The following is a 16,517-nucleotide window of genomic DNA, read 5'->3' on the forward strand; positions in this document are numbered from 1 at the left end:
TTTTTAGCAGCACCAATTGAAAGAAAGGAATTTCTACCACAGGGCTCTAATCTTATGTAAATTCCTCTTCTAACTCCCTCTCGTTCTTTCTTGTTCTCTCTCTCTCTCTCTCTTTCTCTCTCTCTCTCTTCAGTGCATTTTGCTCTTGGGAGTTGTGGTTTGCATTTGCATGTATAAAAGATAATTTATACAAACGGATTTTGAGGAAGGATTTAGAAGTTGGCAATGTTGAAGCACGAAAAGAGATGGGAGCAGAACTAGAAGAATTTCTTATCTTGGGCATTTTAAAATGGCACTTAAATATTTCTTATTAAATATTTCTTAATCTCTAAGAGATTGCAAGATTCATTGGGGAAAAGGTGCCATGTAAAATCTCAACTCCTGTTCCTGAGGAAAAGTACACTTTCATGTTTCTCTGTTTTGTCTGCCACAAAGAAGGATCACAAATGGCTTCATTTTTTTTTTTAAAAAAAATTGAAATTATGAATCGGTTACACTCCTTGTTCTATAATATGATCAGGACTGTTCAGATGTACAAGGATCATTTGCCATGATCCAGAACATTACGTTTTTTGTTTACCCAGCCTCAGTATTCTTTCTATTTTTTCCTTTCTCTTCATCATGGGCAATATAGGCCGGCCCGATCTTCTTCCCTGCACCCCTCCCTCTTTCGAAGAAGCAACCACTGCCTCTATAGCAACCACGCTCTCTTCCACATCTCTTTCCGTGCCAGAAAGATCTCCTTCTGAATCCTCAGAGCAGCCCAGATACAGGTGAGCCCCTACTTTCCCCCCTATTTAGCCAGGACCCCCAAGAATTTAAGTTCTCTCAAGTTGTTTCAGAGATCCAGAAAGCAAAGGGGTCCCTTCTGGATCCCTTTCTTTGGAAGAATTGGCAATAGGAGTATCAGCTTGGAGGGAATGGATTGATTGATTTATTCAGTGGAATTTATCTGGTTGGACTGTGGGTGGTTTACAGATAGACACATAATAGAAACACCATTTTAACAATTGCAGAAATAAGAGAACACTATAACTCACTATAATAGCACAATCTAATTCCAGTGTCTGAGCTAGGTATTTACCACTTAAATTTGCTTTATTTATTTATCTCTGCCATGTATAAGACTGGTGCAGTGGCCTAGAGGTGGAGCTCTCGCCTCATGATCAGGAGGCTGTGAGTTTGATCTTAGGTAGCGGCAGATATTTCTCTCTCTCTAGGCACAATGAGTAATTATCTGCTATGAACTCTGCCTTGGCAACAGGAAGGGCATCCGGCCAGTAAACACTCCGCTCCATTCCGTTGCCTCGACTCCACCCTGATGTGAAGGATTACGGAGTCATTAAAAGACCCCAAAATTCTATAAGAGGGTTCAATGGCTCAGCAGTTGGAAAGCTGAAGAGCCTGGGTTCAAGACTGCTTGATGGGGTGAGCTCCCATTACTTGTCCCGGCTCCTTCCCATCTAGCAGTTTGAAAGCATGCAAATGCGAGTAGATAAATAAGTACTACTTTGGTGGGAAGGTAACAGCGTTTTGTGCGCCTTACGCTAGCCATATGACCACGTAAGTGTCTTTCGGGCAATGCTGGCTCTCTCGGCTAAGAAATGGAAACGAGCGCTGCCTTCTAGAGTCGGACACAAGTGGACAGGGGAAACTTTTACTTTCACCAGGCATGTATATGCAGCTCAGTTCCAGAAGGGCTCTTGAGAATGCCATAAGTGGACGGGATGTGACTTTATTTGGGGCTGTTTCATAGAAGGGGAGCCCTTACATTGGATGTCTGTGGAGAGTCTCAGTCATCCCGGTGCTTTTTCAAGAAGCCACTGGACTTTCTTTGTTTTCCCTTGAAAACGTTTTGCTTTTCATCCAAGACGTTTCTTCAGCTCTGAAGAACCGAGAAGCGAAATGTCTTCAAAGAGAAAAAAAAAAACAAAGAAAGACCAGCTCCTTCTTGAAAAAACACCTCCGGGATTTACATTGGATGAGACAGAGAGAAAGCTACCTTGCTACCTTTTTTAGTCATTCTCATGAAGTGTTTTTTTTGTGTGTGTGTGTGTGTGTTTTTTGCATGGTGTCCCTTTACAGGCGGCGCACACAGTCCTCAGGACACGAAGGAAGGTGAGTTGGATACTTTCGCACATCTTGGCCACCTCCCTAGGAATCCCTGGATGTCATTGCAAATCCAAGCATTCTTTTATTCTTTTCAACTCTCCTTTGTGCAAGGCCTCACAGGCTAACATATTATTAATAGGCCCTTCAATCTCTAATCCTTTACTATCTCCATACTTTATAGGAATGAAACATGACCTTCCCTAGTACAGCTAGTCCTTGAGATATGATTGTTTTGTTTAGAGACTCTTCAAAGTTATAATTAGCTAAGTTGGGTTGTTATTTTACAGGTAGTCCTCGACTTACAACAGTTCATTTAGTGACCATTCAGAGTCACAACGGCGCTGAAAAAAAGTGACTTAGGACCATTTTTCACAGTTACGACTGTTTGCAGCCTCCCCTTGATCCCGTGATCAAAATTTGGCTGCTTGGCTATTGGTTCATGTTTATGACAGTTGCAGCGTCCCAAGGTCACGTGATCCCCTTTTGCAACCTTCTGACAAGCGAAGTCCCTGGGGAAGCCGGATTCCTTTCACAGCCACGTTACGAATCAATTGCAGTGATTCACTTAACAACTGTAGCAAGAAAGGTCATAAAATGGGGTAAAATTCACTCAACCAATGTGTTGCTTAACAACAGAAACTTGGGGCTCAGCTGTGATAAGTTGAGGACTACCTGTATTTATTTATATTTCACTGTTTTGAACTGCCCATCTCCCTCAGGGTTGTTGGTTAAGGGGTCATGACTGACTGGCAGATGATAGCTTTTGTTAGAAAGTTATCTTTGGTGAAAAGACATTTTAGTAGGTGGACAGGATCTATGAAAATTTGCCACGGCCAACTTCCTGCGGCCAACTTGTCATGGCCAACTCGCGGCAAGACATCTCCCTGGAGCAGGGATCTCCAACCTTGGCAACTTTAAGACTTGTGGACTTCAACTCCCAGAGTTCCTCTAGGAATCCCTTCTAGCTTTGCTGTCTGAGGAACTCTGGGAGTTGAAGTCCACAAGTCTTAAAGTTGCCAAGGTTGGAGACCCCTGCCCTGGAGGACAAGAGTTACACTGTTATCAAAGAAATGATGGAATAGAATCATTAAAGAAAGGATGCAAAAGGAGAGACCAAATGAAATCTGAATGACAAAAATTGAAACGATTTTTTATTTATTTTAAATAATTAAATTGGATTTATAAATTGTCCTGCAGCAAGTTGTCCTGCAGTGAGTTGGCCACAGTGAGTTGGCTGTGGAGAGTTGGCCGTTGTAAGGTGACCACAGTGAGTTGTCCATGGCAAGTTGTCCCATTCCGGGGTGGACACAGCCATTGGAGGTTTGAATCTGGTCATAAGTAGTTTTGGGGTGGGGTCTGCTGGAACTTTGAGTGGCCGAGGACTGCCTGTACTAGATTTGTGAAGTTGGGTATTTTTTTCCTTTTCTGCAGGACTCGCGAACAGGCCCGAGCGGAAGATGACCTCCAGCAGATAACCGTGGAGCTCAAGCCGAAGTGTGATATCGAGATTGTGGTGCCCGATGTGGCTGCTGCAGGGTTAGAGCCTATTTCTATTACAGATCAGCTGTTCTCAGCCATACCTGCCTTCATGCTCCTATTTAATGCCTACAGTCTCCAAACATTACTCAGGGGGGCATCTTTCCATTGTAGATGGGAAACCAGCTCTGAAATCTACTCACTATTTCAAGAAATAGCAGTAGCACTTTTTATATACCGCTTCACAGTGCTTTTACAGCCCTCTCTACGCGCTTTACAGAGTCAGCCTCTTGCCCCCAAAAATCTGGGTGCTCATTTTACCCACCTTGGAAGGAGGGAAGGCTGAGTCAACCCTGAGCCTGGTGAGATTTGAACTGCCAAATTGCAGGCAGCTGCCTGTCAGCAGAAGTAGTTTGCAGTACTGCACTCTAACCACTGCGCCACCGAATTGTGAGTTTTTTCCCCTGTGGCAGAGGAAACACATAGAAAACAAACAGTTGGTTTAAAAGCCACGTTTGTGATTTAATTTAAAAATAGCATCCCTTCCTATATATAATACAAGGTAAATCGTCCTTGATTTACAACAGTTTGTTTAGTGACCGTTCAAAGTTACAACGGTAGTGAAAAAAGTGACTTATTTTTCACACTTAGAACCACTGCGGTATTCCTGTGGTCATGTGACCAAAATGCAGTCACTTGGCAAATGACTCGTGTTTATGATGGTCGCAAGGGTCCTGGGGTCAGCAACCTTTTGACGAGCAAAATAAGTGGGAGGCCAGATTCACTTAACAACCGTGTTACTAGATTAGCAACTCCGATGATTCATTTAACAACTGTGGCAAGAAAAGTCGTTCAGTGGGGCAAAACTCAATGTTTCACTTAGCAATGGAAATTTTGGCCTCAATTGTGGCTGTAAACCGAGGACTCCCTGTACTTCTTTCAGTTCTATATCCACTACACATAGAAACCAACTCTGGATGGAGGATGGCTTTCTTTAACATCTGCTGTGAGCCGACTTGCCAAAAATGAGATGATAAACAGTCTTGGGCTATTAAGACAACATATAATTCAGTTTGACACTCACGCACCCAGTTCATACGGGCATGTTTGACCCTCCTGCTCAGCTGTCATACAGTTTGTTTAGTTTTGGCTTAGTACATTGTGTGAGCTCAGCCGTTGCAGTTGTAAATCACAACGGATGGCTGGATGCACATAAGGATTCAGCCCGTTGTGGTTCCTTCAGTTAATCAAACCAGAACACTGTAGTGTGTCGATTCCCGTCTCCTTTTCAAAGGAATGATCAGTCAGTAACTCTCAGTTCCCTGAAGGTTCAAGCACAAAGTAGAAATGTTACACATATTTATTGATCGATTAATTCAAATTATTATAGGGACACCCATCTAAACAAGGACTCTGGGTGGCAAACAAAATGAAAGTAAAAAATAATTGCAATAATACAAAATTTAAAATGCATAAGAGAGCCAGGTTGGTAGTGCAGGGGTGGCAAACTGACATCACGGTGGCGTCACGTGATGTATCGGGACTTTTTCCCCCCTTCTCTAAACCGGGCATGACCAGTGCATGGTGCATCTGGACCATGGGCTGGGAGTTTGGCAGTCCTGGTCTAGTGGTTAAGGCACCAGGCTAGAAACCAGGAGACAGTGAGCTCTAGTTCCTCCTTAGATACGAAAGCCAGCTAGGTGACTTTGGGCCAATCAGCAGGAGTCTGTGAGTTCTAGTACCGCCTTGGGCGTGAAAGCCAGCTAGGTGACTTTGGGCCAATCAGCAGGAGTCTGTGAGTTCTAGTACCGCCTTGGGCATGAAAACCAGCTAGGTGACTTTGGGCCAATTACTTTCTTTCAGCCTAACCCACCTTGCAGGAGCGTTGTTATGGGAAAGATAGAAGGAGGAAGGAATATAGATATGTTTGCCACCTTGAGTAGTTTATAGTAATAAAGGCTGTCTATGCTAAATAAATAAATAAAATATCCCATAATCACTAGTACAACCCCCAAAAAAAAAAAAAATGGTGTCTGCACGCAATTGGAGCCACAAGCCCAGGGCCAGTTCTGTATGGACTTTGCAAAAGTCCAACCGGATTGGGCTCATCCTGATCTCCAGAGGGAGAATGATCCATAGGGGAGGGTGCAACAATAGGAAGGGCGTGTCTGTAAGTCTCCACCAACCTCAGCATTCCTCAGTAAGAGGGAACCAAAGCACGTCCATCTTGCCTGACCAGATTGGATGGCTACAAACAACCGAGAGAAACAGTCCCTCAAGAGGAAACCTAGTCCCAAGCGATGAAGGCCTTTCAAAATGACAAGCGAGCATCTTGAATTGCACCCGGAAAGTACACTGGCAACCATTGTATAGTTCCCCGAGTAATGGCGTTACACGTGCCAAACGACCAGCACCGTTAACCATCCCTGCTACCAGTTGAAGCTTCCGGATGCTGCCCCATGTCGAGTGCATTGTCCAAGCGTAGTGTTGCTGTTCAGCCAGTGGTCAGAGCGTCAGGGTTCCAAGTAATACACCCATAGCGAAGCAAAACTCTGAAGCAGGTAAATTCCTCAAAGAATAGTTTTATTGGATATATCATATTGGCACAGTTCTGGTGAAAACCGACTCTAAAGGTTCCCGCAGTTTTCACCTGATTAAAAGTAAAGTTTTTCCCCTTTCCCCAAACAGTCAGTCACGTGGTCCAATTGGGGTGCCGTCCGCTGGCCGGGTGACGTCACTCCTCCTCTCTCTGACCAGGTGCGAGAATGTCCTTGGTTCCCCAAAGAAATCATTTTGCTTTGGCTACAAAAACCCAGCTATCTCTAATCCTCCCTTTATTCAGTGTGGCGACGCTGAAGCTCACAATGGCTTCGATCAGGTCAGGGTTAACACAGAGCCAATTCGGACAAGTAGCCTCGGCTTCTTCCCCGCTTGGAGGTGGGATCTGGTCATGCTTTTTTGAACGTTGTCTGAGGATAATGAGCAGGAGTGCCGAGCACGAAATCCGAACCGCCACGGCCTCCATCCTCACCAGGGGTGGGATTCTTATCGGTTTGGACTGGTTCAGGCAAACCCGACGTTTAGTTTTCATCTGGTTCGCCGAACCGATATTTCAACTGACCGGCTGGCCCCGCCCCACCCCTCTCAAGAGTCTTCAGACGGGCCATTTTTGATGCAGATAAATGCAGGGTTGGCATGGAGGCTCTGGGAGGGGGAAAAAAAACAGGCCTGTTTCCGGCTTCTGGAGGGTCTCCAGAGCCCGGGGGAGGCTATTTTTGCCCTCTCAGAGGCCCGGGGAAAGCCGAAAAATGGCCCTTGTGGAATTTCCGGTAGGCCACGCCCACCCAGCAACCGGGTAACGAACCGGTTGCTGGGATTTTTGAATCCCACCACCCCTGATTCTCACCCAACTCTCTTCTTTGCAGAGAGGCCGCGTCCTTAGCGTGTGCCACCATGTTGTCGGCAGCAGCGGCGGCAGAGATCGAGACAGCGAGCCAGGCCTCTGAACCTGCCAGCCAAGCTTCGGACGAAGAGGAGCTCCCGATCCCGGATATCTATTTTGTAAGCCCCCTTTTTTTCGTTTTCGTGCACCAAACCTCGGTTGGTTTGGCTCTTCCCTCCTTCCTTCCGCTGCTTTTCAACGTCACTTGCTCCACCCTTCCCTTCTGAAGGCTTAAACACAAGCCAACACACCTGTGCCGAGGTCCTGTCTTTGTCTTGTCACCCTGATGCACATTTATCCCTTTGCATTCACACTCTTTTTTTCTGCCAGGTTGCCAGAGAAACTGGAAAAGTCTCTTGCCAGAAAATCTCGAGATTCCCTTGAAATAGGCAGAAATGTGTCCCACTGGGCTTCCAGGCCCATTTGTGAATGGTCTTCTTTCCTTTCCATGCAGGCAGTAGCATCTTCAGAGGAGGAAATCTAGGGAGGCAGAGAACAGGGAGTAAGTGAGCCAAGGAGTGTGTGTGTGTGTGTGTGTGTGTGTGTGCAACCACGCTGTGCTAGATTCTGTGTGTGAAACCTCAAAATTGTGTCAAGAAGCTCTCCATCTTTCCCAGAATCCAGTGTTTGACCTTGTTAGGTCTCCTTCGAAGTCAAGTGTGAATCTCTTGGCTAAAAGGAAATGCGGCGGATTTCAGCAGGAACATTTTTTTTTTTTACACAAACTTGTCTAACCTTTGCCACTGTACAGGCAGTCCTCAACCTGTGACCACAATTGAGCCTGAAATTTCTGCTGTTGAGCAAGACAGTGGCTAAGTGAGTTTCACTCCATGTTATGAGCTGCTTTGCCACGGTTGGTAAGCAAATCACTGCGGTTATTAAGTGAACCATGTAGTCATTAACTGAATCTGGCTCCCCCCCCCGCAGCTGGGAAGGCTACAAATGGTGATCACATACAACCCCGGGATAGCGTAATTGTCATAAATACTTGTCAGTTTCCAAGCGCCCAAATTTTGATTATATGACCATGGGGATGCTGCAACGGTTGCGTGAAAACCAGTCATAAGTCACTGTTTTCAGTGCTGTTGTAACTTTGAACAGTTCCTAAATGAATGGTTGTAAGCCGAGGACACCTGAATCCCCAAGATGTAGCCGTGTCCAGCTGCTCGAAGACCACTTGCAGGGAGGAATCCATCCATTACTCAACTAACAATCAAATTGCTCTTATTAACAGAATATGCTTCTAATGTCCTCCTGCAGCCTCTCCTCCATAAACCTCTTTCCTGCACCCTGGACCAGCAAACAGCAGGTCTTTTTTTGCCTTTTAAATACCAGCGTTTCTCAACCTTGACAGCTTTTAACTAGTGCAAACTTCAGCGCCCAGAATTCCTCAGCCAGCATGGGGCGTGCTAGGAGTTGGAAGTAAGTGAAAGCTCCCAAGCTTGAGAAACCTTGTCCTGTGTAACATCCCTTTTAAAGGTTTGCAGAGTGAAGTTGCCTCTTCCCCGGATGAGTTGGCAGACAATTCGAGCATAAATCTGGATGGCCACTAGAGGGTGCCATAGAGAAGCAGAAGCATCTTTGCTGCTACCTGCTGGCGTTTGGGCTTTTTGCATTCTATCCTGAGCCTTCCTTTAGAGTGGCTCCTTGTGTGATTGGATTTCCTCAAAACATTTATGTAGCTGCCCAACTCGCCGATAGCGACTCTGAGCAGCTTACAGAAATAATTCCCCGATACGAAGCCCAATAACACCCCCCTGCACCGCAACCAGGCAACAACAATCAACAAACCATTTGATGGGCTCCATATCACCCTGGAGTCTCCAGGCCCTCCGGCAAAAGGGCCTGTCTGGCAAAAGACAGGCCCTTTGAAAGAGTGTCAAGGTGGGGGCCAAAATCACCTCCACAGGGATGATGACCGACAAGGAGGGAGCTACCAAGGAGAAGGCCCTTCTTGGTCTCACTAGGTCACTAGATCAGGAAGGAGCATCTGTGGCCCCCTTGCAATCTGTGGGTTCAACTCCCAGCATGGCTGGCTCAGGAATTCTGGGAGGTGAAGTCCACAGTTCGTAAAGGGGCCACATTTTGTCTAGCCCTGCTCAAATGGTTCTCGACTCATAACATATCCTGCCTCTCCACTCTGGTACGTCAGATAGATATAATGGGGGGGAAAAGCCAGCCCTTCAAACAGCCTGGCCTCATTATGGTTAAACCCATCCTAAGGGGCCCACAGGGCAGCACCCACCCACCACCTTCTTTAAACAGATCCTCACCCTTTGGCTTTAATTCTAGCTAAGGATACTCTTCCCTCTTCCCACCTCACTTCCTCCCTCTTTTTGTCACTTCTCCACTTCTCCCACCAGCTTGCAGGAAGAATTGCCTTGCGAATGATGGTTTGGGTTGCGTTTCAAGTGCATGTGGATTGGAAAGGCATGTGAAGACGCTTTGCATTTGACTTGGTTTGAGGCGTCTTAGCTCTCCTCTCGTTCTCTCTTCCCGGATCTGACTTGAGTGTTTTGATTTCTTACATGCAGAGTTCCCCATATGTGCTTTAAAAGGCAAAATCTGTAAGCAAAATGCAAGCAAGGCTGATTTAACCCAAAGGTAGAGGCAAGGCTGATTTAAGTACCCTAATCTTACGTGTTACGTTTGCGTTGCCGACTCTGTTAATCCTGAGAAGGCAACCCCCTGTCTGAAATGAGTATTATAACTGAATGCTATCAGGGGTGTCAAACTCACGTCGTCATGGTGGCGTCATGTGACATATTGGGACTTTTTCCCCCTTTGCTAAACTGGGTGGGAGCATGGCCATCATGTGATGCATCCGGCCTGTGGCCCGCGAGTTTGACAGCCCTGCCTTACATGTAATCCTTGACTTACAACTATTTATTTAGTGACTATTCAAAGTTATAAGAGCACCGACAAAAAGGGACTTATTGACCGGTCCTGGCATTTAACCACCATCACAGCATCCCCATGGTCAGTCACATGATCAATAATTTGGGTGCTTGGCAACCAAACTATGTATGATGGTTGCAGCACCCTGGAATCATGTGCTCACAGTTCATGACTTTCCCAGCTGCTTCTGGTGAGCCGAGTCAATGGGGGGATAGCTGGATTTGCTTAGCAAATTAGCGATGCGCTTAACAGGTTAACAACTGTGGCAAAACAGAATTTGGAATTGGGCCCAACTCTCTGAACAGCTTGCTTAGCAACAGAAATTTTGGTCCCAATTGTGGATGTACGTCGAGGATTACTTGTACAAGTATTCAGTTTTGGAGCAGTGCGCTAGGCAAGTTCACGCTTTGGTTTCACGCACCAACCTGTTGAAATTAGATTATATGTTGATACTTTGAAGGCCAGAGCAGAAGAGAAGCATGATAAATGTTGTTAAGTGTGGGCAGTGAATAATTGTCCACTTTTCGCATGTGCACGTCTCACCGTGTTTGCTCCTAGCGTTCCTGGATTTGCTGTGTCAGTCAAGCGAGTCAGAACTTGCTTATTTCCGTTCTCTGGCTCTGAGTCCACTGGGCTATTGTTTCCTTGTCTCCCCGAAGACAGAACTCAACATAGCAGGACCAGAAAGTCCTTTGCACATGATGAATAGCATGACTTCACCCAGACCTTAGAAAAGCTTGCAGAACACAGAGTATTTTGGCCTCCGTGGAAAGAAAGCCCAAGGAAGCCCATGGCAGCGGAAACATATTATTTTCTTCCATGGCAGCCAAGCTCTCACAACATCCATCTGTTCCAATGCATGTTTTCTTCACCGGGTTTCCCTCTGATGCTTGTGCACGCTGACCTTTTCCGCCGACATGATCATTTCTTACCTTTCGTTCATCCTGTCTCCCCTCCTTCCTTTTTCTTTCTTCTGTCCGTCCCCTTCCCTTCTCATTCGCCTTTGGATGTGCCCTGTCTAGTTCACAGAAGGAAGGTACTGGATTTTCTCCCCCCGCCTGCGCAGGCTCCGAGCCGCCTCGGTTTCCTCTGGGGACGTAAGTGATTTTGCTAGTAGAAAGGGCGGCTCCACCCCAATTTTGAAATGCCAGCTTGGGGGCAAGGCATCTGGGCTCCTGCCGTGCCGGTGATGGCGAACCTTTTCAACTCTGTGTCAAATATTTGGAAAACGTCTAACTTGACTCTACTGGTGTATCACACCCACCACCACCTCCGAACAGAAGAGAAATACATCTTTTACCTCCCCACCCATCTAAGCTACCCTGAACAGTGGCACTCAGTGGCAGAACCAAGGCTGGGCCTGGAGGAGAAACCTGGGATGCAACTTCAGCCCTTAGTGCTACGGCTGCCATTCAAAAAGTCTTCCTTCCACCGTTCCCCAAGAGGCACAAGACTTGGGGAGCGGTGTGATTGCCTCTGCAGCCCGGTGCTCCCCAAGTTCCGCTGTGCGCTGTTTATCTTCGGGCTGTTTCCTCTTTCTGCTGACAGGCCCAGAGCGGCGTATGGGAGGCTGCTCCAGGCCGCACAAAGCTTTCGTTCTTGAAGCATCATGTGAGAGGATGCTCTTCCACTGCCTCCGCAGCTGGTAAAAACACACCTTGTTCTTGCATGATTTTCAGAGGCTGCACGAGAACACACCCCGTTCTTGCACAGCCTCCAAAAATCACGGGAGGGCAGGATGTGCTTTTCGAGAATAATGGTTGTCGGGTATTGTTGAACCCTGGATGCGTTACAAAACCTTCTTAGGAAGCCAAACTCCTACTCCGCATTCACACTGCCGTCTCCTGGCTAATGTAACATCGCCATACGCTAATTTTTTTTTTTTAAAAAAAGCTAAGACCTTGGGTGGTGTCACTTTTGACGCAGTTGTTATGGGTTTGCCATCATTGTGCTAGGCTCACTTGGCACAGTCAGCTAAGCAGAAGAAGAATCTTAAGATCTTCCTGTGCTTCAAAAAGAGGAGTTTGCTTTGAGGCCACCAGCCTTTCTGGTTTCATGAGACACATTTGGGCTTTCTTTGACAACGGCATGATTTAGGGGTTATTCTGCCGTGCATCAATATTTTTTTTCCAATCTGGAAACAGTTTAAATAAATAGATATTAAATTCACAGCCAGCAAGGGTGGCAATAGTCATTCCTAAGCCAAAGCTTGGTCTTTCAGTGCCACTGATCTTCCTTGATCTAAACTAACCAAGGTTGGGTCTTCGGTGTTACCTTACAAAGGTATCAAGCCGCTTTTCCTAACCTGGGTTTTCTCCTTCCAGGTGTGTTAATTCTCAGAGCCCAAATTCCTGGTCAACAAGCCCGATACAAATGTAATGTACCTTGCTGGCAAGAAGGGACATTTTGAATCGTATGCAAAAAAAAAATAGCTTTTAGTGTTAGCACAGTGGTTAGCATGCAGTACTGCAGGCTAATTTTGCTGACTGCCAACAGTTCAATTCTCACTGGCTCAAGGTTGACTCAGCCTTCTATCCTTCTGAGGTTGTTAAAATGAGGACCCAGATTGTGCTACTGCTATTGCTATTAGAGAAGGGTGCCTTTTTTAAAAAGAGGATGAGGAAAGATTTGATGTTACGCCTCCCCCTTTTGGCAATTCAAAGTTCTCTCTCTCTCCTCCATTGTGGTGTTATAGGTAGAAGCTCTGTGTTCCCCCTGGCTTGCCTGCTAGGCCTCCTCTGTTGTTCCGTTGAGGTAGGACACCCTGCACAGACAAGGGATGGGCAGGCACAGTGGCCATTCACTAGCCTTGTATCTTCGTGGCTGACTGTAACAGGTAGTTATTAACGATAGAGCCCAGTTCTGTGGCATAAAAAGCTTTAATAATAATAAGTTTTTGGCCTGGAAGTATTCAGAGTTAGGATTATTCTTTGCTGGTGGGAAACTTCAATAATCCTTCCACTGTCTTTTGTACCTGTTTTTACCTTCTGGCTCTTCTCCGTAGGTAGCCCTCCACTTTACAATCGTGTAAATGGGATTATCTAGAGTTTGAGACCCTTACGATTTGTTTATTTAAAAGTGTTTTTTTTAAAAAATAAATTCAACACTTTATAGAATTCCACATTTTCCAGGCAAGACCTTTGTAGTATTGATTGATTCCGGTAAGCCGAAATTTCCTCAGGTGCAAAGCAAATACCCTTATCAAGGAACTACAAGTTCCCAGTTTTGATCATGTGACTATAGGGTTGTTTCGACTTGTCATATTGCGAAGACTGGGTCCCTGGTCACTTTCTTTCCCAGCGACATTGTAAACTTTGAACTGTTGTAAGTCGAGGACTGCCCGTGTAAGTCGTAAGTTGCTATTTGAGAAGCTAAGTTTCCGGGGAACCAAACTCCTTCAACACCACGATTCTCACCTGAGCTGACCTTGATAGGTGCTTTGATAGGTAAGTGGCGGGTGGGAAAGCATCGACTTCTGCATTGAAAGCTGAGCTCTGTCCTTGTGTCTCTTTTTCTCTCTCCAAGTCATGTAGTTTTTCTTGTTGGTGTCGTAGCTTTCATCTCTCTCTTTTTTTCTCTCTTCCCCTTCCCCTTCCCCTTCCTCTTTTTATTTTACTCTCCTCCCTACCCTCTGCTGCTTTCTTTTGCTCTCTGCTTTGCTGTCCGACAGCCGACAGACGAGAGGAGCTGGGTCTATTCTCCTCTCCACTATAACACTCAAATCCAGTCAGTCTCTGACGAAGAGAGTGATACAGTAAGTTCGTGTTCGTGCCTGTTCGGGATATTTTTTTTGTTTTGTTTGTTTGTTTCATTTCATTTTTAAGAAGGGAACACAATTGTTTGCACAGCCCATCCTCGCCAGAAAGCTGCACTGCCAGCTAATCCCGAGCGATCTTGGGAAGCTCCCTGCGCCTGCAAGTTTTATGCTCCTCAAAAGACGGCGCTGGTTTTTCACAAGCCTGCGTTTCCTCCTAGACTCGCCTCAGAAAGGAATTGGAACGTGACTTGACATAAAGCAGCTGTAGAGACTTCAATGTTGCAGTTGCCCCGACGGCCCATTTTTCGTAGTTCCGAATAAAACACGGTGGGCGGAGCGGAGGGCATCCTCTATGCCAGGGGTGTCCAACTCGAAGCTCGCAGGTTGGATCCGGCCCGCAGGGTGCTTCGATCTGGCCCACAGGACTGGCCTGCAGTGCCTCTGCTGGCCAAAAAGAGCCATCGGGGGGGTTCACATGGCCCCCGCACAGCCTGTTTTCAGCTGCCAGAGTGCTGCAGGAGGCCGTGGAGGCTGAAAAGAGGCTGCACGCCGCTGCCACCCCCTCGCCTCCCCGTGGCCCATTTTCGGCTGGCAGGGTGCTGCAGGAGATGTCCATCCTGTCTCCCACCCCCGGCCGGCCCACGGAGAACTACAATGCTCAGCCAGCCCTCGAAGAAATCCAGTTTGACACCCCTGTTCTATGGCAGGATTTCTCAATCTTGATAACTTTTAAGTTGTGTGTACGTCAACCCACAGAATTTTAAGATGTGCGGGAGTCAACTCTCAAACTTCCCCTGGCAGCCCTAGTGACGGGGGATTCTGGAAGTTGTTGAAGTCCACACCCGGGAGCACCTTTGGTTCTTATCGGGAGTCAGTTCTGTCAGGGGTTGTTCCTACTGTGGACATCTTGAGGACAAACCCATGTTGACCATCCAGTAGATCCCCATCTGTGCTAATGTATCATGATTCCGGTGAGAGAAACCAGGCTGGTGTCTCAAGGAAGCCGTTCTTGGATTAACAAGATCCATGATGTCAGTAGATCCCAGCTGCTCCTCTCCGTCTTGAAAAGAACGGCCCAGTGTCTACTCACTTGGGGGTGGGGGGAGAAACCGCCTATAAATTCTGGGGCAGAAACAGAATAATTGAGAGCCACTGTGGTCTAGCGGTTAAGGCATCAAGCTAGAAACCAGGAGACTGTGAGTTCTAATCTCACCTTAGGTAGGAAAGCTAACTGGGTGACTTTTGGCCAATCACCAGGAGACAGTGAGTTCTAGTCCTGCCTTAGGCGTGAAAGCAGACTGGGTGACTTTTGGCCAATCACCAGGAGACAGTGAGGTCTGGCCCCACCTTAGGCATGAAAGCTAACTGGGTGACTTTTGGCCAGTCACCAGGAGACAGTGAGTTCTAGTCCTGCCTTAGGCAGCAAAGCTAACTGGGTGACTTTGGGCCAATCACCAGGAGACAGTGAGTTCTAGTCCCGCCTTAGGCAGGAAAAACTGAGTGACTTTTGGCCAATCACCAGGAGACAGTGAGTTCTAGTCCCGCCTTAGGCAGGAAAGCTAACTGAGTGACTTTTGGCCAATCACCTGGAGGCAGTGAGTTCTAGTCCCGCCTTAGGCAGGAAAGCCAACTGGGTGACTTTTAGCCAATCACCAGGAGACAGTGAGTTCTAGTCCCGCCTTAGGCAGGAAAGCTGGCTGGGTGACTTTAACCCAGTGTCTGTCTCTCAGCCCAGCCCCACCACACAAGGTTGTTGCTGTGGGGAAAATTAGCTTTCTCCATGTCTACAGTAAATTATTACAGTATGCTGGCTGAGTCATCTCCCGGGGTCTTCCCGTGCCCAAGCCAATTCCAGAATAAAGGGCAGATATAATTCAGAGAGACTAGATTTTCAGTTGCCACCTAAACCATATCTATAATTGTTCAATATCCGGTTTATATCTTCCGGTTCTCTGCATAAATCCTGAGAGATTGAAGCCGTCCTTTTGGATGGGACCGTTCCTCTAAATGCTGTCCTCTCTTCCTTTTGTCTCCTATCTCCCCCCCCCCGCCCCTGCAGTAACTTCTATGCAAACTCCTTGAGAGAAACGTTCCTCCTGGCGCTGTTTGCGGCATTCCCTTCCGATGTTCCTTGCAGCTTTTCAGAGGGAAGGCGTGGAAGAATGTTGTGCATCAACATCGGCTGTGCTTCAGCATCCCAGCGTTACCCGGAAAGACAAAGCAAAACCACCCCGAGTCCCACCTCCTTCCTCCCACCATCCTTTCTCCAAAAACGTGTATATTAATACCTTTCCAAGCAGTTCCCCACAAACTGACCTTGGCCCCAGAGACATCAGAGGTCGGAAGGAATTCGATCCTGGGTCGCCACCTCTCTATTTCTCTCTCTCTTTCTCTATTTATTCCCAAAGTGCACTACTGTAGCTCTCTTATCTGTATGTGATACTGTGAACATTTTTTTTAAAAAAATCATGTATTTATTTTGTTTCTCTTTGCACAAACAGCACGCTTGTGCTTTTGTTTTGTTTTGTTTTCAAAAATAGTTTTATTGCACTTTTAGGGTGTAGGGGAGAAGGCCTTGTTACAGATGTTGATCGCCTCTGGCGATAGAGTTTAGAAGAAGCAGCGGCCTCTGAGCTGAGAGGCAGCAGAGCAGGAAAGGCTGGCAGAGCTGTGGAGCTGGTTAGAAAAGTGTCTATCAAATGCCATTTCGGGTTGATCACTCAGTGGCCCCCACTTCAGTTTGTCAGCAAGAAAAAAAGGCTGAAATCCCAGCCGGCTCTTGAAGATTTCCACTGAAACAGGCCATGGAACGTGCCCGAAGCTTCCTTGGTA

The 16,517-nt window shown here is 46.8% G+C and overlaps 1 protein-coding gene across 11 annotated transcripts in view; it reads left to right on the forward strand.

Moving 5' to 3' along the window:
* Positions 1-16,156, forward strand: part of PIP5K1C (phosphatidylinositol-4-phosphate 5-kinase type 1 gamma) — a 62,322-nt gene extending 46,166 nt beyond the window's left edge. For 5 of the 11 annotated variants that reach the window (XM_026699064.2, XM_087922716.1, XM_026699063.2 and 2 more), the window contains 5 exons: positions 635-773; positions 2,086-2,118; positions 3,544-3,648; positions 7,014-7,149; positions 15,745-16,156. In XM_026699064.2, the coding sequence (XP_026554849.1) occupies positions 635-773; positions 2,086-2,118; positions 3,544-3,648; positions 7,014-7,149; positions 15,745-15,747 (416 nt within the window). In that variant the 3' untranslated portion in view covers positions 15,748-16,156. Of the gene's footprint in view, positions 1-634; positions 774-2,085; positions 2,119-3,543; positions 3,649-7,013; positions 7,150-10,950; positions 11,026-13,598; positions 13,683-15,744 lie in introns of all 11 variants that reach the window. The other 6 variants (XM_087922710.1, XM_087922711.1, XM_087922715.1 and 3 more) reach the window with 2 other exon arrangements.
* The last annotated feature ends 361 nt before the right edge of the window (positions 16,157-16,517 follow it).

This window comes from Pseudonaja textilis, chromosome 1 (assembly GCF_049901715.1).
Source record: "Pseudonaja textilis isolate UNSWEBS1 chromosome 1, rPseTex1.2, whole genome shotgun sequence".
Lineage (NCBI taxonomy): Eukaryota > Metazoa > Chordata > Lepidosauria > Squamata > Elapidae > Pseudonaja > Pseudonaja textilis.